Source organism: Ammodytes marinus (assembly GCF_949987685.1).
Source record: "Ammodytes marinus genome assembly, chromosome: 5".
Lineage (NCBI taxonomy): Eukaryota > Metazoa > Chordata > Actinopteri > Uranoscopiformes > Ammodytidae > Ammodytes > Ammodytes marinus.
Window position 1 is genome coordinate 13,737,215 of NC_137234.1, and position 27,588 is coordinate 13,764,802.

General features: G+C 41.8%; 1 protein-coding gene across 1 annotated transcript in view; it reads left to right on the plus strand.

Annotated features, from left to right (window-relative positions):
- Positions 1–567: 567 nt before the first annotated feature.
- Positions 568–27,588, plus strand: part of syt7a (synaptotagmin VIIa) — a gene marked incomplete at both ends in the record, with an annotated part of 74,991 nt that continues 47,970 nt past the window's right edge. The window contains one exon of the mRNA XM_080027599.1: positions 568–601. Within this exon, the coding sequence (XP_079883725.1) occupies positions 568–601 (34 nt within the window). The remainder of the gene's footprint in view (positions 602–27,588) is intronic.

The following is a 27,588-nucleotide window of genomic DNA, read 5'->3' on the forward strand; positions in this document are numbered from 1 at the left end:
TAGGCTGACCATAGGTCTATTAAAATAGCGTTTTCTTCACCAATGGTCTCCTTTACTGTTAGCCTACATGATATTTATGATCATCACCAGATGCAAAATAAAACTTTTTCACAAACATTTAAAAGTTCCTCTTAGGGATTACAAATTATATGCATCATGATTCTCACATGGCAGCGGCGCGAAACAGGTGACGAGGACTAAACAGCTGAAAAAGTCACTTCTTCCCATTTTGTCCTCTGAGCCACAACAGCGAACTGGTGGTTTTTAGAACGAGGGAAAAAGAGAGCGAGCGAGAGAGAGAAAGAGAGAGAGAGAGAGAGAGAGAGAGAGAGAGAGAGAGAGAGAGAGAGAGAGAGAGAGAGAGAGAGAGAGAGTGAGAGTCTCCAGCTGGTTAGCCTACCTATCCACTAGGAGGAGAGGAGAGGCTGTTGAGGAGCAACAAAACAATAAACAGCCACTACTACAAACCACATCAGCGGAGTTCACGTTTCACGCCAGAGGAGTAGGCTACCAATACATCCTTGAGACAACGCCATCGTGTTTTGTCTTCAGAGTGAAGTAACAGCCATGTATCTGAACAGGGAAGAGGACAATAGCAAAGGTAAGAAGATCCTGTCAAGAATGTGCCACTCTTTGCCGTGGAGCATCCTGTTTCAAGGTGTTTCGTTGTTTTCCTCTTTGAGGTGACCGCTTGGCATGCAAAGGTGTTGGTGGGGTAGGGTAGGCTACTGTCACACATCTCCCGTTAACCTATGTTTTTGAAACAGCCTTATTCTCGGACCGGTGATGTTAGTCAAAAGTGTGGGGTGTCATTATGTAATGTCAGTGCAGTTAATTGCCTCCTATGAGGCTGTATACCACGAGCCCAATCCTGCTTTTTTCCCTTCTTCCCCCCCTCCAGTACAGCATGAAGGATTAATTGTGAACCTGTTGTAGACAGCCACTTTATCATGTGCATAATTTTGCCGGTTTTGCATTGCCTTGTGTTGTTGATGTTTTGGTCATTTACAATTCCCACTTTAGGGGCAACAGAACACAAGGTCAAAGGCTCTAGCTACAACAACGAAACCCAAGAGTATTTAGGTTATGCATGGTGCTCTACACCGCTTCCGACGTCCTGCAGAAATCGTATTGTTACCGAATGGGCTGCGTGTTATAGCCTATTTGGTTTACGGGAAGAGATGACCGTGCAAGCAGCCAGAGGGGTAAAGAGGGTACAAAGGACTCGGAGGCATATTTGAGTAATCTCTCCCACGTGTTTTTGAGGCGTGATTTATTCTCTCATCGCGTGCCCACAAACACTCCCGACTGGTGTCCCCTACTGCCGTCACCACGAAGCATTTAAATAAACTCTCTGGGGCTCAGATGCAATGCTAATTACCACTTCAAAAATCTTCAGTTTATACTAGAATATAACACCTGCTGCTACCGAGAGAGAGGATGAGAGGATGAAGAGAGGAGGGAGGGGTGTAAAAGGAGCAAAAGGCAGAGTAGGAGGAGCCGTTTTTGTTCATATCTCTGTGATGTGAGATAATGTGATTTAACCACACACACGGCCAGCATTACAACATGACCGGGATGGTGATCTGTGCGAGCAGCAGCAGTGGGTCGGAGAGGACGGAGAGCAGTCCCCATATGTGAAACTCCAGCCCTTTAGAAAAAGAAAAGCTTGAATCCTTGTTTCTTTTAAAAGATGAAGTATACAGACAGAGTACTTACCCCTGGAAAAGTTCACTTTGAATTGACCTCCAAAGAAGCGTAAAGCGTCCGAAATACTCAAATGAAAGGGGATAGTTTGCGTTTTTAAGTCCTCCCATAGCTAGGCTACTGTTGCTGCAATATTTTGTGACCTTGTTTGTTGGCCTGGCAACCAATTCCGATTTTTAACGGTCGTTGTAACTAGCGACCAATAGCCTAGCTTATTTATTTGCTACTACTCCAGTTTCAGCCTGATTATAGATAATTTTTTTTTTTTTGTTTACATTTTTTATATAAATATATAACAGAGGTTAGGCCTATCATACAATTATTCAAACATAATTGAAGACCCCAACTTTCCTTGATAGTAACTGGCACTGCTAGTTTATTTGCTAGCTGTGTTCCATTTGCTGCCAGCTAAGTATTGCTGGTATTTTTTTTTGCGTAGTTGTTGAAATGATATGATAGGCGTGCTTGATTGAGTTGCTGAGTCCATTCAAAATGGAGGATGCAGAGTTTAAATGAAGAGATGTTTAACCTGTCGCAAAGCCAGATCAAACTACAGCAAGTAGTAGCCTATGTTTAACCTAGCTACTTGGTTCTAGGGCTGTGTCTGAAATCGCGCACTTCTGTACTTACACTTACTTTTTTGAGTGCACTTTGCGCAAAACCGGAGAGTGTGCCAAAATGAAGTGCACTGTAAGTTCCTCTGTCGTGCTCTCAAAACGGTCTAAAACTTGAGTGTGGAGCGATGGACACTTTCCACACTCAACGGCCGCCATCTTGCCTACGTAACGGAGAGGACGGGACATTCTAATCAAAATAGAGGAGCTTGAAGCAACCGTGGAGATGGACGCGCTCCACAAAAGTTAAATTATATATTGTTTTAGTTTTTCCGCGACTAATGTGCCTGTTTTGGCTATCGGTAACGCAAGCAGAAAAAAATACCACCGAAGAAGAACCGTCAAAATGCAAAGTCATTTCCGGTAGGTGCGCGACGGCAGTTTGGACAGTACACTGTAGAAATGAGAGCACTGCGTCTATAAGTAAGTGTACTGTAGGGATAATAAAGTGCACTCAATGTAAGTGCACTTACGTAAGTGCGCGATTTCAGACACAGCCTAGGTTTTCCCGGGATTGTCCAGGTTTCAAGCTGGCAAATTAGTTTAACATTTAATGTTCTGTTGGACATTAAGTGTCTAGCTAGCTAGCTTCTGTGCTGACGTTGAAGTCCCAAACATTGTCATTTGGTTGAAACAGTTTGTAGTGTCTTAAAGGTGCACTGTGTAATATGACATCATCAAGAAAGTTCTACAAATTTCTAGAATGCAACGCTCCCTGGGTAACCCCACCCCTTTTGAATTATAACAGAAGCTACAGTGGCCTTCAAGGACAAGAACAATTCTAAATTTTAAACAATGCACCTGATGACATTCCAACTATGACACTTTCAAGATGGCGGCACTAGGCCTTGGTCCAAAATATGCAGAAATATTGACATATATGAGACCCTTTCTAAGGGAAAAAAAATCATTCAAAAAATTTTTTTCAGCAATTATGCACTAAATTAAATGTACTTATGGATATTATAATTACTTTCTACAAAATCTGCTAGGAAATAAAACCCTAAATTCTACACACTGCAGGTTTAAGAAACCTCTTTATTTCTCACTGCGCCATTGTGGAATCTTATCAGCCTCAGTCAAACTCAGTCTCTTTTAGCCTGGCCTTCCAAAAAGCTGAGTCTGCTCTGATCCACGCGGCCGGGTGCACAGGCAGGAAGGGTCCAGCGGCGGCGTGTGGCCGAGAACTGTTCACTGCTCACGCCATGCCCCAGCTTACACCACACAAGGGCATGGCGTGGACCTCATTGGCACAGCACCTACCGGCTCAATATAGCGGACCACCAGTTTGGTTCAGGGTTAGGTCCGATTCTATCTGGGGGAGTGTTTATTATTGGTGGAGGTATTGATAAGTTAGGTTCGTAATGGGGGGCGTGGCCTCTCTCATCATGAGTCATAACTGGGACTGGGGTTTCGGAACACAGGTTTGCATAAAGGAGGTGGAGAAAAAGAGAGAGGGTCGTCTTTTTTCATACAAGGAGTCTGTAGACACACTGGGGACCTAGCCTGGTCCAACCAGACTACTAGTACATCGTACTTCATTTCATTTGTACAGAAGGTCTGGAACTGCTCTATTTGGCAACGTTCACTCACTTGGAGGCGGGTGTCTGTTGGATCTGCCCAGTGCCACTCTGGATCAGCCAACCAATCGCATAACGTTGGTCGTGACGTATGTCATGAGCCGGCTTCTGACGGTGCGTTCCAGTTAATGGGAACTCGGAAATTTCCGACTTCACTACATATTATGGTCTATGGATCTACCGGTACCTGGCAACGGTAACGTGCTAGAGCCTAACGTTTAGTTATTTGGACGAAAAAAGGTTGTCGGCATCCATACTTTCGTGAGCAGATGCATTGGAACACAGACAGGTCGGAACTCGGAAATCTCCGAGTTCCTAGTATAAAGGAACGCAGCATTCAACTGAAACTGGAGCGCGACTTCGACGCCATCGTTCTCAGCCACTTGCGCTGTTTGCTGATTGGACGTTCCGAAACTTTCCTGAGCTAAAGCTGAGAGATTCACCGCAGCCCCAGACTGACTACTGAAGGGAAAATGAAATTTGAGCGCAAGTAGGTATAGGCGGGCGGAGCCAGGCTACTGGGGACCTATATTCATGTTGAAAAACCATGAAAAGGGTGCATTTTAGTTGATCTTTAACTATAACGACGAACATACTAAACATGTCAGGTTTTAATCAGGCTCTGGCTCATAAAAACGGCTAGTAGAACGGGATGAGATGGCCTTGGAGACAGCATGCTCTTAAAGCACTATAAAGATCAGCTCTAGCAGAGCAGACTGGCAGGGAGAAGTTCGGTCCACCAGGCTATGAGTATTGACGTGGCAGTCCCGCAGGTTGCTGATTGGTTCTGTCCCACACATTGTTAAAGTTTAAAAACAAACTAAGCACCATATGACTGAATTCAAACTGATTGGTCTGAATGTGTGCCAATCAATCGAATGTAAGCTTTCAGTATGTTAACAGTTAGCTGTCATGCCGATGCGAAAGTTGTCCTTCTCTTAAGAGCTCCAGGAGGCTTACTTCTTTCTTCGTAAAATACCTTGCAACAAAAATGCTGAGTTCATTGTGTCCATGGTGCTGAAAGTTGCTCTTTGTTTGCGTGTTAAGCTGAACACTGAAATAATTGTCCCCCACACTGATGTTGCACACGTAAGCTCATACATGTGCATGCTCATGAACACGTGGTAAAACTTAATGGCCTGTTTTGGGGGTTAGGTAACCCAAAACTATCCCTATCCTCAATCCACCGTCTTGTCCAGAAAAATATAAGCTGGATTGTCTTGAAATGTTGCACTGACAATAACCTGCTAAACTAGTAACATTAACTTGATTCTCAGTTGCAGCAAACACTAGCATGCTAACACACTAAACTAAGATGGTGAACATGGTACAGGTTAGCATCATGCATGCATTGTTTTGGAGCACATATGCTGACATTAAAAAGTTTATTTTAAATGCAGCCCTTTGCCCAAGAACAGCTTCACAGAGGTGCTAGTGTGGCTAGCTCTTTTCTTGTTGAAGGTCACAGGGGGATGCAGAGGGAAATGTTTGGAAGCATTGCAGACTGTCAGTGTATGGGAATTCATGATCCCGGAGGTTAGTAGTAGCAGGTGTTTGGTGGAAGGAGAATCAGATGTGAGCATTAATGTGAGGCGCCGAAGTAAGAAAAGGCAAGATGTTGCAAAGTGAAAGTAATCTGTTGACTTGGTGATTTTCCTGCTCATGCTTAGACAAAATGCTGTTTCAAGTATTTATGAGTAGTTTGACTACTGATGAGTTTAGGGCTACTCTTTAAAGTAAGGTAAATACTTGATTGACATGCTTTTTAATTGATTTATGTGGGTACTGCGTTATGATGGGTGTTTCCCTCACCATACTACTGTGGCCTTTAAATTCACACCTCGTCCGAGGTGGAGTGGCAGGTAAAGGGAGAAAGGTCTACCAGGGACATATCGATTATGGCCTCAGAGGATTAGAGGAGGGCGAGGACAAACAGGTTGCTTATATGTGAGCCTGATCACAGTCATCACACACACTGCCGACTACTGTCAAATAAACATTTGAAATACTACTGAATGTTGATTCAGATCAATACTGAACTTAAGACTAAAGTCAATTTATAGAAAGTAGTATGGGGGTAAATGCTGGGGATAAGTGGCACCCTATTATTGTCTCTTCAGTCTGAGAGCCAAATGGCTCGTTATTTATACTCGCTGGAAAACATTCAGCAACTATAGACTATTTACTGACGTCCAACACGTCCGCAGTGTTGGCTCCTGCAGGGTTTGATTGTAGGCCATTAACAGACAATGAGGGGATGTTCAGACCAACCAGCCCACATTCAGCCAATTGTTCTTTTACCTATGGTAAAAATACATTTTAAAATCTCCCCTTCTTTAAGAATACATTTGGGCTCTGTGTCCTCTATGTAGAACAGGGTTGTCAAACTCATTTTCACAAAGGGCCACTCTACGATATGACATGATCAAACTAAGGGCCAGAATGACATACCTTCTTTTTAATCGAAAAATAAAAATAACTTATCTAAGTAAGTATATAAACTGCGTACAATGGCTAGTTTTCGCTTCAACATTTTCGGGGGGACAAATCATAGGTGGGGGGTATGGGGGTGCTCCCCCCGAAATTTTTGAATGTCAAACATTTAATTTCCTGCAATCTGGTGGATTTTTATTCACCGATCTGTGCCTTTTTGGCATCAATTTATGGTGGAAATGTCTTAATTTTTTTAAATGAAAAGACAACATTCAGGTTCCTGGTGAAACAATTATAAAGGACTACAATGCAGTAAGACCCCGTTTCCACTTGGCATTAACATCTGACTTTCGTGATCCGATCACCTGAATACAGCCCTAACTACAGGTGAAAACACTCTCAAGACGCATTGAGATCAGATCACAAAAACCACATTCGGAGGTGGTTTACGTCGGTTGTGTCGCTTGTGTTCGCATTCATTTGGTAGTTTAAACACCAATGTGGTTTGTGTCCACATTAGGGACCTCCTACTCAACTGCCGCCCCCTGCCTGAGCGGAAATACGTTGAAAATGCATCACTGGCGTTCATGCAGCTTTTACAGAAGCCTCATGAACGTTAGTTGCATCCGCCAGTATTGCAAATGACAAGCTCTGTTTTCATTTCACTGCGTACATCTGAAAACACGGAAATCGCTGCTATTGACTGGAGAGCTGCAAGGCAACTACTTCCTGTTCTTATCTGCTTAAGAATAAAAGTCAACTCGCGTTTGGCTAGTAACATGCTTTTAATGTGAAGGCGCACAGGAAATATTCTGTTCGCATATGCAGTATCTTAACTGCATACAGAAAGCCGTGTATGCTACTGGTGTTGGTGACAAGAGTGTAGCAGACGTTAGAAAAGCCGCCCGGCAAACACACATCTTTCACCAGCCAAAGAGGCGTAATAACTTACTCGCCTTAGAGTTTTTACCTTCATACTATCTATGATATTTCCCGCATTTGCCGAGTGTTAATGTAGAGCCCTCTATGCATCGCTCCTCCTTGTCTAAATGAGACAGTAGCCTATCTCATCAACCTAGACTGGTATTATCTTCGCATGTAATGCATTTTGATAGCAAATGCGATTAAAACTGTGGCACTGTACACTGTATGTTTACTTGTTTGAACCCCACCGGTTAAAAACAGCAATGCAAACGGAAATTATGTACGTGTTGATTTAAATACAGCGCGGGTAAATGGAATCGGATCACAAGTAGACAAATAAGTCACATTTGAAAATACAAGTGGGAACACACGGACTGAGAGCTGTCCACTTGTAACCAGATTCAAAAAGTCAGATGTTAATCCCAGGTGGAAACAGGGTCTAAGGCTCTCGGGCATTCTGGATTGAGCCACAATATTTATTCTCCTGGATTTTTCAAAACTTTCTGCAAATTCAAAACACATCACATGTTTTGTTTTTTTAGGAATCATGATGCAGCACCAGTGTTAGCTATTTATGACACTTTACATTGGTAATGAAATGCCAAGCCACCATTGGAAACGAAAGGGGCGGGCTATCAGCAGATAGCTAACGTTAGCTAGTTGGCTGTATAGCAAAAGTTAGAAACCAGATAATTTTGGCATTAATCCTTAGACACTTGACACAATCAATCATCAATATTAGCATGCTCTTTAGCCACATATATTGGCCTATTTACAGCCATTAGAAAACTGACAGCTCTTCTTAGATGCAAGTTCATCAATTTATGGCTTAAAATCCTGAGCTGTGGAACTTTCAGCAGACATTCCTAGCTGTAAGCCACGTAAGTTTTCTAACAGTTGGGAGTGTATGCAACGTGCGGATATGGCACAGGCTCCATGAAGAATAATAATAAAAATAATAATAATAATTTTTAGAATTGATTCAAATCGGCCGGATTGATTCGCTGGCCAGATCAAAACGTGGGCCATGAGTTTGACACATGTGATGTAGAAGATGCATTTGATATTAACTTAATTGTCACAGAGAAAACAGAAACAGGAACAAAATCCCTTTTTTATGATGGATGTAGCATTCATTCAATGTTTCTGAAAACATTTTAGGACATATGCAGTATAAATATTTAAAAGTGTATGTCTACTTAAAGATGTAGAACCAGTGCCTTTATTTTACTTAATTATTTTCAGTGGACTAGGTTTTTGTATGTTGCTTTACACATGACTGTGTGTGTTTCTCCTTTTCACCCATCACAAGCAAGTGTGAAAATTCTGTCAGGCAGGAGGCATCATCACCCCATGCACAAGTAGAGGACCGTCCCTACTTGTGAAATTTCTGTGCTTTTCACTTCTATTCACACTTCAGCAGGAACTCCAGCTGAAGCCAGAAACTGAAGGGTTTCTTTCTGCAAGTAACTGAAACACAGTGCAGTTTTCAGCGTGTCTAACAGCGGGGGTCCAATAAATGTAGAGCTTTCGAGCCTCATGTGTTGATGACTGTTTCGATGAACCGACTGTAATAGATTTGTTGGATGGGAGCGGATGCCTTTATTGATCGATTTTACCGAGTGAGGATGGTTCAGGTACAGGTTAGGTATGGGGAGGAGACATGTTATGCGAGGGAACCTGTGGTCGACTGACCTCATGTATAATGTAATCATGTGATCTGTATTACAAGTGGTGGATCAGCAATACAGGTGGGCCAATGTCACCTCAGCACTTTGTTCCTCTGTTGTCTTATTGCATAGTCTAATTCAGTGTAGTGTATTGTTTTCCCTCTGTGTGTCGACATTTTGTTATCTCCCTCCTTTTTGTTTTGCTCACACTGGAGACAGAGTTTGTGCATCATAGACAAATTGCCCTAAATGTATTAGATGTGTGGTCCTGTGCTCTGTCTGGCATCCGATACTATCTACCTCTTGAATATGATATACAATAATACTGTCAGGTTAGCTATTGATTAAGGTTGATGCTGGCCTTGGAGTTGGGCTGCAGTTTATATCTCTGGCCAGGGCTACCAATCTAAATGACTGAAGTTTGGCATGCGGAACCAGCACTCAGAGAGACCTGCTCAGGCGGAGCTTGTTTTGGCACCTTTACAGATCAATACCTGACCTTAAAAAGATTTGATGGGATTAACAGAGGAGGAATACCAAGAATGTTTAAGAAAAAATAAAACTTAATTTTTTAAAAATTGATGGACATTTTCCTCTGTTGCACGACTGACTGAACCAATGAGCCTCCGGAGCCTTGCTATGGGCGTGGCAGCGGTCAGTCTGGCTGATGGTTTATCTCAACAACTATTGGATGGATGCCATTAAAGTTTAATACAGACAGTCATGGTCCCAAGAGAATGAATGGGAATAATGTTGGTGATCAAATAACGTTTTCTTCCAGCACAAGCTTATGATCAAAAAGGTCTACCTGCAAAAATGTTGACAATCTCATCAGCCTCAATTATTGATATTTATGTCTAAGTAGCAAATGTTAGCATGCTAAACTAAGATGGTGAGTATAGTAAACATTATACAAATGTTTAATGTTCCTCTGATTGCAGGTTCAGCATGTCAAACTGTGGTCATTTAGATTAAACATTAGCATGTTAGCCTTGACAATGGGCGCATGTTAGCATGCTGACGAGGCACCACAGTGCCACACGATCAGCCTCACAGCCGCTTGCATGGCCATCTAGACTCAAAACAATCCATCTGGATTTTTTTCAAACCCCCAGGTTATAGTTTTCGCTTATACATTTTCAAAGGTGTGTAGAGACTCAATATAGATGTGATTTACTGCGCTCACCTACCTCTTTGGATGTACCAGCTTGATGGTGTATGACAATTCTTGGTATGCTATGCATCAAAGGATTTTGAGTGCTAAGGGAATTAAATGGGTAACGGAGGGAATTTGTTGGGAGTCTTTAACATGGTGTGAAGTGTAAGTATCAGCAGAAGACTTGAGTTCCTAACCTCTCTGTTATTATTGCCCTATAGAAATTGATGATGTATTTCTACTTCATGGCTATTTTACTAATGTGGGATGGGAAATGATTTGTGGGCAGTCTTGTTACGTCCATGCTTCTTGCAGCGAGATGAATTTAGAGAGCTGGATGCTGGGAGAAAAGGTATTGCTGCTTATTTCTGAAACCAAATTTAAAAAGAAGATTGGAGATATTCACAGTCATCACAACGCTCTCTATTTTCCCTCTTAATATTCAAATAAAAACATAAAGCTGCCGCAAGCTGTTCTTGTCCTGTCGGCATGCTGTATTGATATCAGATGTAGAGTCGATGAAAATGTCATGTTTTTCAGAAATATCTAAATTTGAACACAGAATATTCAGTGTGTGAGCATCAGATTGGTGAACACAGTTAGAGACCTTTTAGATATGTAAGATGCGTAAATCGGCACATGAATAAAGTAATTGTGGAGAGCGCTAAATCCGCCTATTTGACATTTAATAGATCACTCTGTCACTTAGGCTTAAGTTGATTTAGCTTTGAATTGATAGTCAGATGGTTAAACGCTCTAATTTATAATACAGATGGATGTTGCGGGCTAAGCCATTGGGGAAAATCTTAAGGATCATTGGAGTCAGAGGAACAGGCTACAATGCTGCGACGCACGCAATTAGAACACCTGCAATGAAAGGAGGATTTGGACCTGCTGTTTCACTGTTCCACTGAAAGGCCTCATCATCATCCCCGGTGAAACAGGAAGCTGTATCAGCTGATTGGAGCAAAGTCTAATCGCACTTTGAATAAATAAAATCGCTACTGTAAAGAATAGAGAAATAAATCAAAATGATTTCAAGTGAATGACATTGAAATCTCATGTAAGATAATGTTGGACTATTATTTTTTTGTTTCATTATACTTGTTTGACCTCATAATCAATTACTGATGGAAGTCCATATCTTTTATTTTTCCATGTTATATCTGATACGAAATGAGACCATACATCAGACTTGTTGATACAGTTCCTTAGAGCTGGAGTTATTTTTATGTCGGACTCTCAGCTGACTAGATTGCGGAGGAGGGGGAGGTCTCTCACTTCTCCTCTCTCTGCCATCTTCTGTCCCTTTCTTCCTCTGCGTTTGTGGGGAAGAGGAGAAAGAGGACAGCACCGGTTAACATCAGGGGGAAGAGTGATGGCAAGCAAGAGGTAGACAGGCAGACAATAGAGTGTGGAAAGATGGAGAGACTGAGGGAGAGGGAAAAAGCAAAGAACAAGCCCTGGAGTGCTAGCCAGTCAAGGTCACACAGAGGAGAGGAGGCCCAGCGTGTATATATCTGTGTGTGTGTGTGTGTGTGTGTGTGTGTGTGTGTGTGTGTGTGTGTGTGTGTGTGTGTGTGTGTGTGTGTGTGTGTGAGAGTGTGTTAAAAGGGAAAAAACAGTGGGGATGGGAGGCCTACATAGTAAAAAATGAAGGGTTGGTGGTGACAGCGGATTGGTTAAGTCTGCAATGGGGGATTTTATGAAGGAAGAAGGGAAGCAGAGGAGGGAATGGTAGAAAGCCAGATATGAAAATGAGCTTGTAATATGGCTTCAAAACACTTTTTAATATTCTCCTCAATCCTGTGTTCATGACAGGAATGGCTTAGTGAATGTGCCACCACTCAGAGGCAGGTGGCACATTAGCATTATTTACGATTACACTGTATCTCGGCCTGTGTGTATAGGGAACGTTTGCCATATATGCTGTTGCATAACCACCTAGTGTTGATCCATGTTCTCTTCTTGGTCTCGTTCTCTCGCTCGCTCGCTCTCTCTCTCTCCCCCCCCCCCCCCACACACACACACACTCAATGACTTCTGCTGTATAGAAGCTACGATCTGTTCTGTTAGGAGCATGTGTTCTACAGATTAAATGCAATAGCTCTGTCGGTACATCCTAAAATCTTTCTGCGTTCTGAAAGGAAACAGACAAAGGAGGGAAGACAAGCATTAATCCCATCCAGAGAACCTGCTCTAGTTTTGATTAGTTGTGGAGACGAGGCAGAGTATTGCATAAAGAATAGCCCGGCGCATGTCATCCTAGGATCAAGTGTTTTGAATGGGGGATTGTGGTTTGCTGAGAACATCATTCCTTATTCCGTGATCCTGGCAGGATGCAAGGAGTCACTTGGAAATGTGATCACTGCTGCTGTCTCTCCAAACATATTAGCACTGGTTGCATCTCACACCCCAGAGAGATTACGTGTGTGTGAACAGTTGCCATAGTGTTTTGGAGCACCAAGGAGCTGATGGGAAAGATCTGAGGTGGCTTGGGTGCCCTGTGACATTATCTCTGCGGAGCAATGGTGTGTGGAGTCGTGATAACAAATGATGACTTTGTTTGCATGAGGTCAAGAGTTCGCCCTGTGTGTAGCCCCCTGGAGGTCAATCCCAGCTCTTATACTGTTATTGTTTCCGATAGTCTCTGGCTTAATGCATTCATGTTCCGTTAATGTAATTTTCTTTCAAAAAATGTCCTTTTACACCCCCACCCCCCATTCTGCCATGGTAAAACGCAATCACCACCACTAATCCTAGCATTGAACCTCCAGTGGTCACAGAATCACATTCAGTTTAAGACTCCCAGCGAAAATTATCCTGTTGACAGACATCATTACCATTGCAAAGAGTAATTAATCTTTCCACACCATGATTTTACACAGACGAAGAGTAATAGCTTCTGTAATAATGGGTTCAAAGCATTTTGCGAGTTGTAGAAGGTAATTCTACTCCTCTTAAGCAGACCCAGTGGATCTGACCCACAGTTTACTGTACAAATTACCCTTCCCTAACATTTTTATTATTATATTGGACGGCTGACTGAATAGAGACAGACAGTAAAATAGAGGAGAGAGAGAGACACGGGTGTGAGCAACAAAGGTCCCAAGCTGAAATCGAATCATTGATGCTGCTGCCTTATTATATCTTCGTAACCATCATCCATCCACAAGGGTGGCCCGACCCTTTTTCTGTAATAGAAAGGAAACTGCCCTAAGTCATTAAAGTAATAGTCTGACATTTTGGGAAATTAGCTGTAAAGGCCAGAATACTCTGTCACAGCTGCTTGTCATATGGCCAAATAGTTTCTGAAACGGTCTGCCCCTGGCACCTTTCTAACATTTCTTTCATACCTTTCTGAAACCCATTTTACGCCGTGAATGGTCAGCTGTGTGCATGTGAGAAAGAAGCCGGGTTCATTTATAGCATTTCAAGTCTGGAAACAGGGAAACGGTTAGCCTAGCTCTCCAGATGTAACACAAAATCTGCCTGCACCTCTAAATCTCACCAATTGACACAATCTTGTCAATTGGTGAGATGTAGAGGTGCAACGGGCGGCAGTGGCGAAGTGGGTAGGGAGATCGCCTCTGGAGTGCAGGGTCGGAGGTTTGATCCCCCGTCTCCCCGCCATATGTCGAAGTGTCCCTGAGCAAGACACTGAACCCCAAATTGCTCCCGATGGTTCAGAGAGCGCCTTGCATGGCAGCTACTGCCATCGGTGTATGAATGGGTGAATGTGGTAAGATATGTAAAGCACTTTGGGGCTGAGAAAATCGGCTAGAAGGCGCTATATAAGTCAAGTCCATTTACCATCGTGTGATGAAATTCACAACAAAACACAGGTGCTAGAATTTACAATTTTCAGTTTCTATTTATCTGTGGATAGTAGATTTTGTAACCATTTGACAAAGCCAGACTAGCTTTTCCCCCCTGTTTCGGTCTGCATGCTAAACCTGCTGGCTTTAGCTTTATATTCATAGAGAGTGAAATTGTTTCCTTCGTGTTACTCTCAGAAAGAAAGCAAATGTAGCGTATTCATCAAATATTAAACTATTCCAAAGGAAAGTCAAGCAACCAGTTAGGTGGTTGAGGTTCAAGTTAAAGAATGTTTTAAATGTAGAACAATATGTGGCACGGGAAGAAACATATTTACTAAAGGCAATACTTTTATGTGTTGAGCAGGAGTATATAGGAGATAAATAAATAGTTCAAATCACAAACATTGGCTCTCAGACTCATCAAACACTTGTGTACTTTTTGAAAGCAAGACAGGTAAAAAAAAGAGAAGAAGAAGTATTTACCTACAAAGTGAACGATTATACAGCAGATGTATCACACTGTTTGCTTGAGGACAGCATGTTCCACAAGTTGGTGTGTGTGTGCTCAAGCATTCAGTTGTGTTTGTGTGTGTGTAGCCAGTGCCACACTGTCTCTTGGTATTTAGCTAAAAGAGTGTGATTTTGTGTGAGGCACCCTGTATCTGGCAAGGTAGTCAGACTGACAGATTGGGCTGTATGGGTGCCATCTCCTCGGCTTGGCTGCCAGAGCATTTCTCCCTCGTTCCTGCTTCCTCTCTTCTTCTTCCTCCCTCCGTCTCATCTCCCTATTACCCTGCTTCAGTGGGGATCAGCGGGGCAAGGGACACTTTTTCTTCCTTTACCTTATCTAGCCAGCTCTATACATAGACGCTTGCCCTGGATTAAGTCCACTCACTCTTCCATAACTGTAGCGACGACAACACCCAATGGATCAGCCGTCCAGGTCTACCCCCCCTCCCCCCGTTCTTGAGCCAAAGAGGTGACTTGTTTTACTGTGTGAGGTTAAAATGTCAGCGATGCCAGCAAGTGTCTGTGTGTGCTTGCATTACTCTCTTCCATTAGAGCTGTTATTATGAAGTACATACTGTAGATGAAGAGGAAAAAAAGAGCTACTGTTCTGCAGAACTGAACAGAGGGGGGCTGGGTCATTAATAGGAGCAACAGAGATTGTGTGCGTGTCTCTGTGTGTGGGCAGAGTTCACACGAACCGTTTTCACACTCTTGCTTTTACTACAATCGTAGTGAAAATAATAAATGGGAAGATGTTCAGCAACAGCTATTAGTCAGTCCTCATTTTACTGTTTTCAAACTACTCTAATCATAATAATTTTCTTTTATACATGGATACATAGAAAAAGATAACATTTCAGTGGAAATGTTCACACAGTTGTGTCTGCCATTTGTAAAACGACATCTTTTGTCACTTGTGGTGCTTCAGTAGAGCTCCTTGTTGAGAATGGGTTGGAGGGGAGCATAGGGGAAATGAAGAGGAGCAGGGTGTAATGAGCCTATAGGCCGAAGGGACAACTGATGTGGAATACCTAACACTGACAAAATAAATACACAGTCCCACATCTCTAAACCCAATAATGGATTCAAATGACTGATTAGGAAATCGAAAACCTGGGTGTTTTCCAGGCTATAGAAAAAGCACTGCCGACCCATATTGACTGTGTAACTAAGAACCTGTCATGAACCCAAAAAGGTCAAATTACTGATACCAACAGCTGGGAGGCCGTTGTTATTGTGCTCTCTCCTCCCAGTCCATCTCCAGAAAATGATCTGGATTACTGTTTTCGTTCCTCTTGATTCCCCGCCAGTCATCTAACTTTCGCAGGCTCATCATCCTATGTTTGCCACCTTGGCAGTGGCGTCAATTGGTGCAGCTGAAAGAGCACAATGAATTGGATGCAAGCAATTGTGCATGCATGGGAGTGAGCTAGAGAGAGCTCAGCCCCTGGACTCAGTAGAGCTGAGACACACCAGATTGGGCTGGCTCGCCCAAGCAGTACATTTCTGATTGGTCTGGGCTACAGAGCTGAAATGTGCCTTTTGTGCCACCGGTCCACAAATCTGACATTTTGTAGAACTGGAGAAATATTTTCCTTCTCTTTTTTTCTCTCTCGCTCTCACGCTAATGAACAGCAGTGCCTTTCTGAGTCCACAGATCATTTTTCTTCAATGCAACATTCATTGATTAATGCCAACCACCCTGAGACCCCCTCTTAGTGATTATGGCTCTAAGGCTTGGGAGGGGCCGCTGATACCCCTAATGAGTCATAAATGGTGAATAATTGTACACTCCAATAGTCTTGACATTGGTTGATATTTCAATTTTTGGTCATTCACTCTCGGAGTCTATTTGCCCACAGAGTTGGCACACGCTCAAATGCCCGCAGACACACAATTTGCACAAGTAAACAAAGAAATCTTGACTTTCCAGTCCCATGTTGTGTTCCATGTGCTCAGGATATTTGGGTACTGGCGGGATCCTGCTGCACAGCCCGGAAAAAACAAACACGCAGGTCAAACAGAGAGCTCCCAGAATGCACTGTGATTCAGCTCTGCTCACTCTCCACCAAAATAAGCATGTTGATTATTACATAAGCAAAACAAGAAGCGTGAATGCCAAGTAACATTACACTATACTGTAATATAGTATGCTATATCATCAAGTGTGCTGACTCTATAGTGCATCCTGCCCTGGGTGGCAGTGTTTGTGTGCTGCTTTAGAAGACAGATTGTGCTAAATGATGTTGTCTTATATGTGATCAACCGCTTGATAAGGACAGAGTATTGTTTGCCCATCGGTGACGGTCAGCATACTCTCAACGAGATGATGAAGTTCTTCATTTGTTAATTGAGCTATCATGGAGGGATAATGCACACAGAAGGATGCCATAGTATCCACCTCACACATCCTTCCCTGGGGTATATCTGTTCCTCCATTGTCTATGGGTCTATTGCCCTCTAAAACACACTGCTTAATTACAGAGAAACAGAGGGAGGAGGTGAGTACAAAGTGGGAGAAAGGAGCAAAAGCCACAAATGCATTAGAGAGGCTTAAAGCTTGTAGCGAGAGGAGGTTGAATGAAAGCCCTCAGGACTGTGAGCAACTGACGCCACAAAGGGAGACGGGTTCATAATTAAGATTGTTTTAGAAGTAGCAGTTGTTAGAAATGACAGTTAATATTTGATGATTGCTGGCTTCTGAGAACCCCCCCACTGAACAGGCTCTGACTCTGAGGAAAACACACAATGACTGCACATCAGACATGGCTAGGGATTGACAGGCATGTGGCTCGCAGCTTCTTTCCGACAATCTCCCTCCTTCTTTAAGCGCCTGACAAACCTCATTAAAGGACTATTCACGCTGGCGCTATTGACATGAGACATACCAAGAAAGAGTCATGTATAAAACATGAATCAGCCAAGGTTACATAGCGGAGCCTATGGTTCTATAGTGCTTTGTGTCCTAGAAGCTTTTGCCTAAAGTGTAAACACAGCAGTATGTGATGCGTTTGTGGTTTGTACCACCAGTCCCTCATGCTGAATAACATGTTGGTGTCTAAGGGGGGGAAATGATGGGCCCTGTGTTATTAACAGTGGAAATATTATCATTCTACGCTGACAGAGTTTGCACACACCTCTGTTTCATTTCAAATCCCGAATTCATGTTCACTCTCTCTCCTTTACTCCTCTGAAATATTAGTATAATATAATATGCAATTTATATATATATATATATATATATACTTTTGTATCTCCTAAACCGGATAAATATAAATTCATACTATATATATATATAACGTATATATGAATTTAATATTTAATATTTAGGAGATACAAAAGTATATATATATATATATATATATATATATATATACTTTTGTATCTCCTAAACCGGCTGGTCAGTATGACTTTAGATTACCTTTGACATTTTCAAACTTGTAGGACTGGGGCACTGTTGGAGGAGGGTAGTGAGAGTGAGCTGGGAATCGCTTCGGGAAAATCTCTGCAAATGATTCTTGTGTCCTTTTCACTTCTAAACCCAGCATGCTCATTTCCCCCTCCCTCTGTTTATTACCCACTGTTTGCAGCAGCACTTTGTTTAATGTGCTCCAGACAGATTTGACAGACTGGACGTGGATCATAAAATACCTCCTGTTAGAGCACTATCTAATCTAGAGATCACAAGCACTGGTACATGGAGTCTGGAAGGTTCTGGTAAAAAAAAAATCTAAAGAATGAGTGGAAGGAGCCATACCGTTTTCATCTGGAAACTAGATTAGCTGTATGCTAGTAGTTTACAAAGCACACTCAGATCACAGTATAAAACACGTGATGCCCTGGATTTCAGAATAACCTCTTTCAAGTTTTAATATCTCTGAGTGGTTATGTTGGAGCATTCAACCATCTTTAGTGCTGACCTGAGGTTATTGCTGCGTGCAGTGATGGGGAAGGAAAATCAATTGCATGCAGCCATTGGTTTGCCGTTTCACTGGTTTGAGACAGTGCTGTTGGACGTACCGTTGTAATATCAGACCTTGTATGTTCTCAATGCTCCACCTGTTACGTGCTGTTTAAAAATCTAATTTGGGGATTGAGACCCTATTGAAAGACCTCTTTAGTTTGCATTTACAGATATTGCATTCAACCGACATGCGACCGCATTGGGTCCCTACAGGTAATCTTGACCGAATGTACCTAGTAGGGCCCGACCGATATTGATTTTGGAGTGCCAAAATTATTTATTATTTTATTTTCAGATAAAAATTACGATTAGCCTACGATTAAATTGTCCGATTAAAAAAAAAAATTGTTACTGTTGAAAATATGTACAGGAACTTTTTCTTTATTGTAATACGCATTGTCTAAAAAAAATAAAGTGTAACAAATATGTCTAAATTCAGACATTATGCATTTTATCTTACTGCACCCAACCCTCTGGAACTCCCTCCCCCCAAACATCAGCATCTCAGACTCAATAAACTCATTCAAAAGTCAATTCAAAAAGGAAGCATAATGACCCCTGACTCCAATTCAAACCTTATTTAAAAAATGTCTGTATTTTGTTTTCTTTTTCTACATGTATGATTCTCCATGATGTAAAATGTCTTTGAATGACCTCCAAAAAGCACCATATAAATTCTATCAATTATTATTATTAACAGTCAAGCGATTACCAATGCTTCTGCTATTGGTTGCAGGAGGAACTGTCAATTGTAAATTCCTCCAATGTATTACAACACACCTGCTGCTGCTGTAAATAGGCTATAGCAATTAATGATTGCTTAAAAAATAAATAATAATAAAATGCAAAAATCGGCAAAAAAACGGACGATGCCGATAATTCCGAAATATGCGATTATCGGCTGATATAATCGGCCGATTAATCGGTCTGGCCCTACCTAGAACACTGCCCATTTTCAATTCTAGTTATGTTTGACCCTCCTATATATGTTTGCATTTAGAACCAAAATGCATCTTGGGTGACAACAATGAGCAGCACTGAATGAATACAGGTGTAATTGCATCGACACAGCTTTGAGCTTCTCTTGGGATTTTAATTGTGAGAGCAGAATTCAGAAGTGGTCAGTGATGCATGCGACTGCATATTCAATGTACTGTGAGAGCAAGGGCCTCCTTGACTGCATGCAAAAGGGCTATGAGGTCAACCATAGCTTGGTATAACATGCATAAAGCACAACAAGGTTTGTTTGGCAAACAGCACGGACAGTGTTTTTGAAGTCAATTCACGTGGGTAGGCACCAAAAAAATCATTTCTTGTCTCAAGCTCTGCTGCTCAGAGCAAATGTGTTTTTTTTCTGTTTAAGAGTGATTGCAGTTTTCCACAAACAAATGTGAGCCAGGGAGCAGTGGATTCACTTTTAGACACATTCTTTGGCCAAGTCGGATTTGCAGCTGAAGAAGCATTCTTGATACAGTTAGTCTGAATAGGGCATGAAACCCACGTGGAAGGGATATAAGCCCCAGCAATAAGTCAGAGAGTAATAATTTGTATTACAAAGCAATAGCTGTTGTTATCTAACAAACTATAACCCAATTGACGACAATCATGACTGTAAACAAAAAAGTACAAAAAGATTCACAATTGTTGCTTTTGCAGTGTAAAGCATGCTTATGAAGCATAGCCCCAGCTGTAGACATGCCCACTCACTGGCTATCTCCTGGCGGGCTGCGCAGCCACAGCCAGCCTTACGTGTGCTATCCTCTCCCCCTCCCCAGCCCTCCAGCCCTAAACTAGCACAGCCTGGAGGTAGGGCACACTGGTAGTCTTCTTTGTTTGATTTTTGGACTTATCCTATTTTTGGTGCTTCGTTATGGGCAAAGGTTTGGGCGATCTCTCCAGGGCAGATTCGTGAATGAAGTGATACTGCAGACCCCTCCCCCTAGACATTATTACATCAGCTGTTTATGGCCACTCAACCGTTCAACCATAGATCACCCCCGAATGGTGTGGCAGCGCCTCTTGACATTTCACCAGTCGTTGGAGACAAGGGCCGAGGGTCCAAAAGAGAGAGCACATCTTTGCGTTTTAGTGCATGTGCCATTTTCTATCCTGTTCCTCTTCCCCCATTCTCCCTCGTCTCACGTCCTGTTCTCCATGACTGTCAGCCCACACAGGAACCCAGAACAGCCTGGTGAATCACCCTGCATCCACAGGCTGAGCACAGCACACACTTTAACAGTTACACAAATAGGCATGGACACATACACACACACACACACACACACACACACACACACACACACACACACACACACACACACACACACACACACACACACACACATTCATGTGTGAATCAATTACTGTTTTGATATGGTATAGTGCTCACCACTTTACACATGCCCATTAGGTAACTGTCAGCGATATGTGTATGGCTATTCGATTATCTTGCAAATAGCCACTGATTTTTAAATAGAAGTGGTGTGTTTAGTCACAAAAGACCACAAGGCAAGTAAGTGCTTAATGTATTATGTATTTTACTTTTCTGGTGTTCTCAATAGGTTTTATCTAACATTATATTATGTGCCCATAATATAATGTGTCCATATTTTTCAACAAGACTATGAGGATTTGAAGCAGTTATAATGTTTACCAAAAGCCTAATTTCCACTGAGCTGTATAGTTCGGTTCGGTACGTTGCGCTTAAAGCCCCGCCCCCCCAGCGATCAGATCGTCATTCCCTATTGAACATGATTGGATCTGAAAGTAGAACCGATTACCCAACCCTATTCCGTACCAAACCATATCGTACCAATCCAAAGTGTGCTGCTCAGTGGAAACAAGGAAATATTCCCCTTTAGCTTGTTAGAAAGATAATATTGTCAAATAAGTACAAATATTATTTGTGGCTGATAAATATGTTATTATTGTTTACAGCTATTTGGTCATAATAAACCTAATTATTGAACACATTTTGATGGAGCAAGATGAGAGATTAACGGATTACCACAGTTATTACAACTCATCTCAAGGAGAACATGAACATGTGTACCAAATTTCACGGCAATCTGTTTAATAGTTGTTGAAATATTATCAGTCTTAACCAACTGACTGAATGTCAGAGCCATACCACGAACATGGCTGAAAGTGTCCTCTGGACTCTTCCTTCATCAAACTAAATTGAGCTCAACTGAGCTGAAGTGATTGTTTTTTTTAGAAAGAACAAGGTTGTCTGTAAAAGAAACCCCGTTAAATACAACCAAATCTAAATAGGATACTGATCTAAGAGCCAGGATACTGTGTTTGGAGACTGTTCCTGGATCGCTTTGTGTTCTCAAGGGCCCTTCAATCGGCTTAAAGGTCAGGTTGCATACAAATCACACAACCGCCCTGTTTGTCCTTTTAGTAATTTAACAGACCTCCTGGGCTGAGAGGCTGTCTCAACAAGCGTCCGTTATTCTTTGCCTACTCCATCTGGCCCATAACACATGACCACCAGAGTTATAGCTCCTGTGAAAAGAGTTAATAAATCAACCACGGGTCAGGTTAGTTCCGCCTCTTTGTTTTTCATTCCAATCCCAATAAATATTGCTCATATTGCCGGTTAGATTGTTTGTGACAACTTAGTTTGGATGTGCCCACGTAAATCGTCGCCTTGGGAATAGAGTAATCTGAGCTCTCAAGAGGGCATAGAGTAAATTGAGCAAGTGATTCACCAACACGCTTTCTACACCTAATCATACAGTTGTGTTAGAAGTGTTGCTCATTATTACCCCAATCATAGAAACCTTTAAGGTGACTACAAGTTATAACTTAAATCTTTTCTCCCTCTGCAGCCTGAACTCTCATTGCCAGCATCGCTTTCCCTTTCAGCTACATCTTCTATGGTTAGCCAAATGACATTCCTTTCATGTTAGGGTGATAATGTCAAGTAGGTGAGGGGCCATGCTAAAACGTCCTCAGGTACCGTGGTATTGAGTTAATGTGTAAGGAAAATTATAGAATGCTCACTGCAGGTGAGTATAGTTGGTGGAAAACTATATATCCCATGAGCCCTTGAGTGTATCCTGCGAAGGAGCAGCTGCAGGGCATTGTCAACATGTCTCAGTCTGTTGGGTACTACCCACCTGTATATTGTTGACAGTTAATCCAAGCAAACACATAAATGGGCAGTCAGGCAATAGACAGCAGTGCTGGAAGTCCTCTCTAAGATGACCCTTCGCTTTTTAAAGAGCAAATTAGGTTTACACAGAGCCGACTCTTTGCAAAATGAATTAAACAAAACAGCAATAAAAACAATTTCTTGGGAACTTGACTGCAAAATAAATCTGATCATTAATTATTAAACGTGTTTTTTTGGGAAGAAAAACACTTTTAAATCACTGGGAACAGATACATTTATACCTACGGTAGACGTAATAGGATGTCATTTGTCCTTCCATTGACATTGGCTTTTGGTTATGAGAGTTATTTTTATTTTTTGTTGTGTCTGTCCAGCTGGAGTCTAAAAGCAGAAGGGTATTTAAATCTTCTCCTGACACTCAGCCAATGTAGTGTTGTCCCTGGGGCCTTTGCTCAGTCCACAGCACTGAAAAGGATGGGATCACTTCCACCGTAGTGGCATTTTACTGTTAATGCACAAACACTGATGGGAAAGGTCACCAGGGGAGGACAGGTAGTAACTGTAGAGACGGGATTCACTCTTCCATCGGATGAGAGTAGCAGCCACTGAACAAATATAATGCACCCTGTGAGTGGAGCTGTTCTGCTCTCCCTCTGCGCACCTATCACAGTGTACATTTTAGACCTGCAGCTTGTTGCACATACAGTACATTTTAAACACCTGAACCATTATTTCTTCGACAGTAACCTTTTGGCGTCCATCACTTAGCTGCTATACTTTAACATCCTCCCCCGTCAGCACTCCTGACACCAGTTCTGAGGAAGTTGTGGTCATAGGCAAAGCAAAGTGATCGGTCATCACAGCTGAGAGTACGCATTAGTCACTGCGAGGATTTGACTCCAGGGAAAGTGAGTGCCACTTGCAGCATGATGTATAGAAATACATTGGCAGTAATACAGAGGCAGTGAGGGACAAGCACAAATTATATCAGGTCTTGTGAGGTCTGTCTTTTATTGGCTTTTTCATGGAGTCTAAAGGGAGATGACTTTGGCTGGGTTGTGGCAGAGTCAGTCAATACCCTAACCTCTAGCTGGAGGGCAGGGTTTGCTGTGTCCTGGGTTTTTTACTGCCTGGTCTGTCCAGACAGGTAATAAAGTCCTTTTAACAAGCAGTCCATAATTAAATGAAGAAGGCAAAGGTAGAGGCCTGCAGGTAGTCATGAATCTGAATTAATTCATTTATGACAACTGGAGTCCCTCTGGCTTTATCACTTGAACTTTGTACGATAGATGTGTGTCTGTTTTGGTCATGAATAATCATGTAAAGGTCTGGTGCTAAGCTCATTGTGTAGTTGTGTTTGATTAGATTTTATATAAACCGTTACAGAGATGCTGGGTCTAGGCTCCATCACTGTCATTTGACTGTCATTAAACTGCCATTCAATTAAAGTTGCACTTGTCCTGCCAATACTTTAATTACACATTCAATAATTGTTTTCCTAATCTTGAAAGAGCGAGAATATTTAGGCTGATATTTTTCTGTGAACAGGGCTTGTGGAAATTGGACATTTTGGAAGATACAAAAGCACACAAGTAGGCACGCACACACACATGCATACACACACACACACACACACACACACGCACACACCTACACACACACACACACACACACACACACACACACACACACACACACACACACACGCACATGCACACAAATGCCATGAATGCATGCATCTCTGCCCTGTATCCGTAGGCAAATACAATGCTTTGGCTTGGATTAGAGTTTATAATGCCACCCACATAATACATCTTGAGCATCCGAGACCTCTTTGTCTTGGTTGATGTCACCAGCAGTGAGCTGATGATGTGGGCAGATGGGGACTTTAGGGCTGTATGCATATGCACAACCTTCACAAATTGCCCCTCAATAGCATTACATTTGAGGCTCTCTTCCCTCACTCCCACTCTGCTTTTTCCTGCACTGTCCTCTCTCCACTTTTTGGGTTTCTACTCATCCCTAAAGCACATGTGTTCCCACTCGTGTCACTGTGCTTAAGCTGTGTCAAGTAGAAAAATATGTGTTTGCTTGTGTTGGCAATTTGACCAGATGCAATTGCACCACCCCACCCCTTTATTTCTTAGAAAGGCAGTAACAAAAAAACAACTTTGCACAGAAGAGCAGATAGGCGGAGAAGGTGCTAGACAGTGAACATTGAACGGAATGTGGAAGGTCACAAGAGCCAGCCAAAATACATTATTTTGGGCTATGATGTGATGTCCATCCATTCCATATATCAGCTATAATGCTTATCCTTGAGCTTGGCTGACATTGAGCAAGAAGCGCTCGCAAGTCAATCACAGGGACACGTAAAACCAAGCAACCATTTGTTCTCACATTCACACCAATTATGGGTCACCAATTAACGTAACCTGCCAGGCATGGAACCAGGGCACCAATGCAAAACATACAGGCGCCGGGAGAACATTAAAGCACCTGAAGATGACTATTGGAAAAATAGAGACAGTGGATAATATGACCTTTGCAGGCCTTACTAATTGGCCACTCGCTAAACCAGAATGAATAAAGAAGTGATCTAATCTGAACTGCAATAGCATGTCTGCCAAACTGCCGATATAAGTAACTGAGCTTCGTCAAGTACAAGCAGCATAACATTACAGTTTTTGCCTAATGCTTAAACACTAATAGTGGTTGCTATGCCCAAAGCATCACAACCTCTAACTTTTGTGACCATGCCCTAAACACAAGCACCAACCCCACAAACACAAAATAGGCTTTGCACTGTGTTTGAAATTCTGCAACACACTTCTTGCAAAACACTACACACTGTTTTTTACACAAGACACATTGTTCAAAAAGGAAATCTCCTGCAATCCTTGTGAAAACACATCTATTTAAAATTCAAAACACAACTAAAATTGGAAAAGCACACAGACTCACACACATTAAAAATAAAAAAATAAAGCTAATTGAATACCAATCAGTGTGAGCCTTAGCACTACAAATAGACCTCAGGTGAGCTCAGCTTCTTTGTGAGACAGTAAGAGTCAGGGAGGACGATGACAAAGGAGATAAAACAGACGGAGACACATACAACAGGGACACTATAGTGGACCATGTTATAGATCATGGCCTAACAATATAGGAGCCTGGGCAGAGAGTCCAGCCCAACTACACAGTAGCTCCATAATTAGGACATTTATACTGGATATCAGGAATATTTTCGCTCTTGGTTCTCAAAGGATGACATTGCATGTGATGTCGATGAGGTGATGTGGCCAGACGCAAACGGGAGGCCGTATCCAAAGGATTCATATTCCACCCGCCCCATTCCTTACAACACAGTTTTTATTTTATTTTACTGTAATTATTTCAGAGTTTATATTGACAAACTGAATTGCTTCTTGAACTGCAATACCTATTCGTTTTTTTGTTGGCCAAAACAATGACATTGCAAAATACACATTTTTTTTCAGAAGCCTTTTTATTTTTATTTTCATGTGTCTAGAATAGATGAACTGTAGTGAATCAATCTTTCACAAAAAAAATCTGTATGAAACTTGCAAAGTCAAAAACCATCCAAATAACTGACTACAGCTGTGTTTTGCATAAAGCACATCTGTGTGTTGTTGCTGCTAGGAAAGAGTAATTCAAAGATGCATGTGTGTATTGTTTTGATGCTAAAAACAGTTTTGAAATGGGATTGTTAGGTTTTGTTTCAAGAGTTTCATTTTGCCGTATAAGTTAGAAGTTTATCTCCATGTGCTTTGTCCTATTCGGCCTGTGTGTTAAGTTTTGACACAGTGGGCCAAAGTCTGCAACATGTGTGTAAGCATTCGGCAAAAACTGTAAAGGGGAAATATTTATTGATTTTGCATAAAACTTCACAAAATTACATAATTAATGTTATATGTATTTTTGAGTCGTGTACCAAACACATCACAAATGTTTCCATCATTTTTCAAAGTTAGAGAACCTCTTCATTATAATAAAGTAATGCACCGTTTCAATCACCCCTTTTTACTTCCTGAACATTCTGGCGAAATCATTGAATAGTCATAGATTATGGGAAAGCTGTTGTCATCAAACTCTGTTGTTAGTAATTGTATTGATGATGAGCCCCCTAGCAGGGAATATTACATATAGGGCCGGTTTCACAGACATGGATTAAGCCTAGTTCTGGACTAAATTGTACTTTCAATGGACAATCTCCATTCAAAATTCCATTTAGTCCAGGACTAGGCTTAATCCATGTCTGTGAAACCGGCCCATTGTGTGTTTAAATAACTTCACTTAACCTAAAGAGTTAAAAATGTTCCCTCTTTTTATGTTACAACCAACAATACTGCAACAAAAGAACAAGGCTGTTTCTTTATTTAATTGTCTTCTGCTCTGATCGTCAACTGCTGAGGATACTGACTTTTTGCGGTTAATCTACCACTATCATTAGCTGCATTATGCAAAAAGCTTGATGCTTTAGCAACCGTAAATAATAGGGATGGGGCTTACTAAATGGTCAATTGGAGTAATAAGAAACTAATGGTGGGAAAGTGAAGAAGTTCAGTAAAACAATTTACTGAGGTACTACTGTTTTATAGACAGCCCTAACCCTGCTTACAACAAATAAACAAGGCTATATAGAGGCCATTGAATGCTCTGAACCTTGAAACATATTAGTCATGGTTGACTTAGTTTACAGCTCACAAGCCCATTACCGAGATGGACAGTAGTCTACCTCCAGAGTATCAGCGGCCACCATGTGGACTTAAGTCAATAAAGTCACGGGCACTGGTGAGTAATTGGTTGTATTTAACTATGTGGGGAAGCCATAATGTTCTAAAACTCTGCAGCTGCTAAATAAGAGAATCTCATTCAGTTTGATCATGTTTCTAGAATATACAGCAGGTTTTTTGTCCCAGTGTGACTGTCAGGACAAGAGATGACAGTGGGAAGAGTTGTTAGTAAAGAGGAGAAAGGCAAATTATGAATAAGGTTTGGGGTTTACTGAGACTGCAATGAGGAACATGAAGTTAAAAGATGCAATGAAAAAAAAATCGATGAT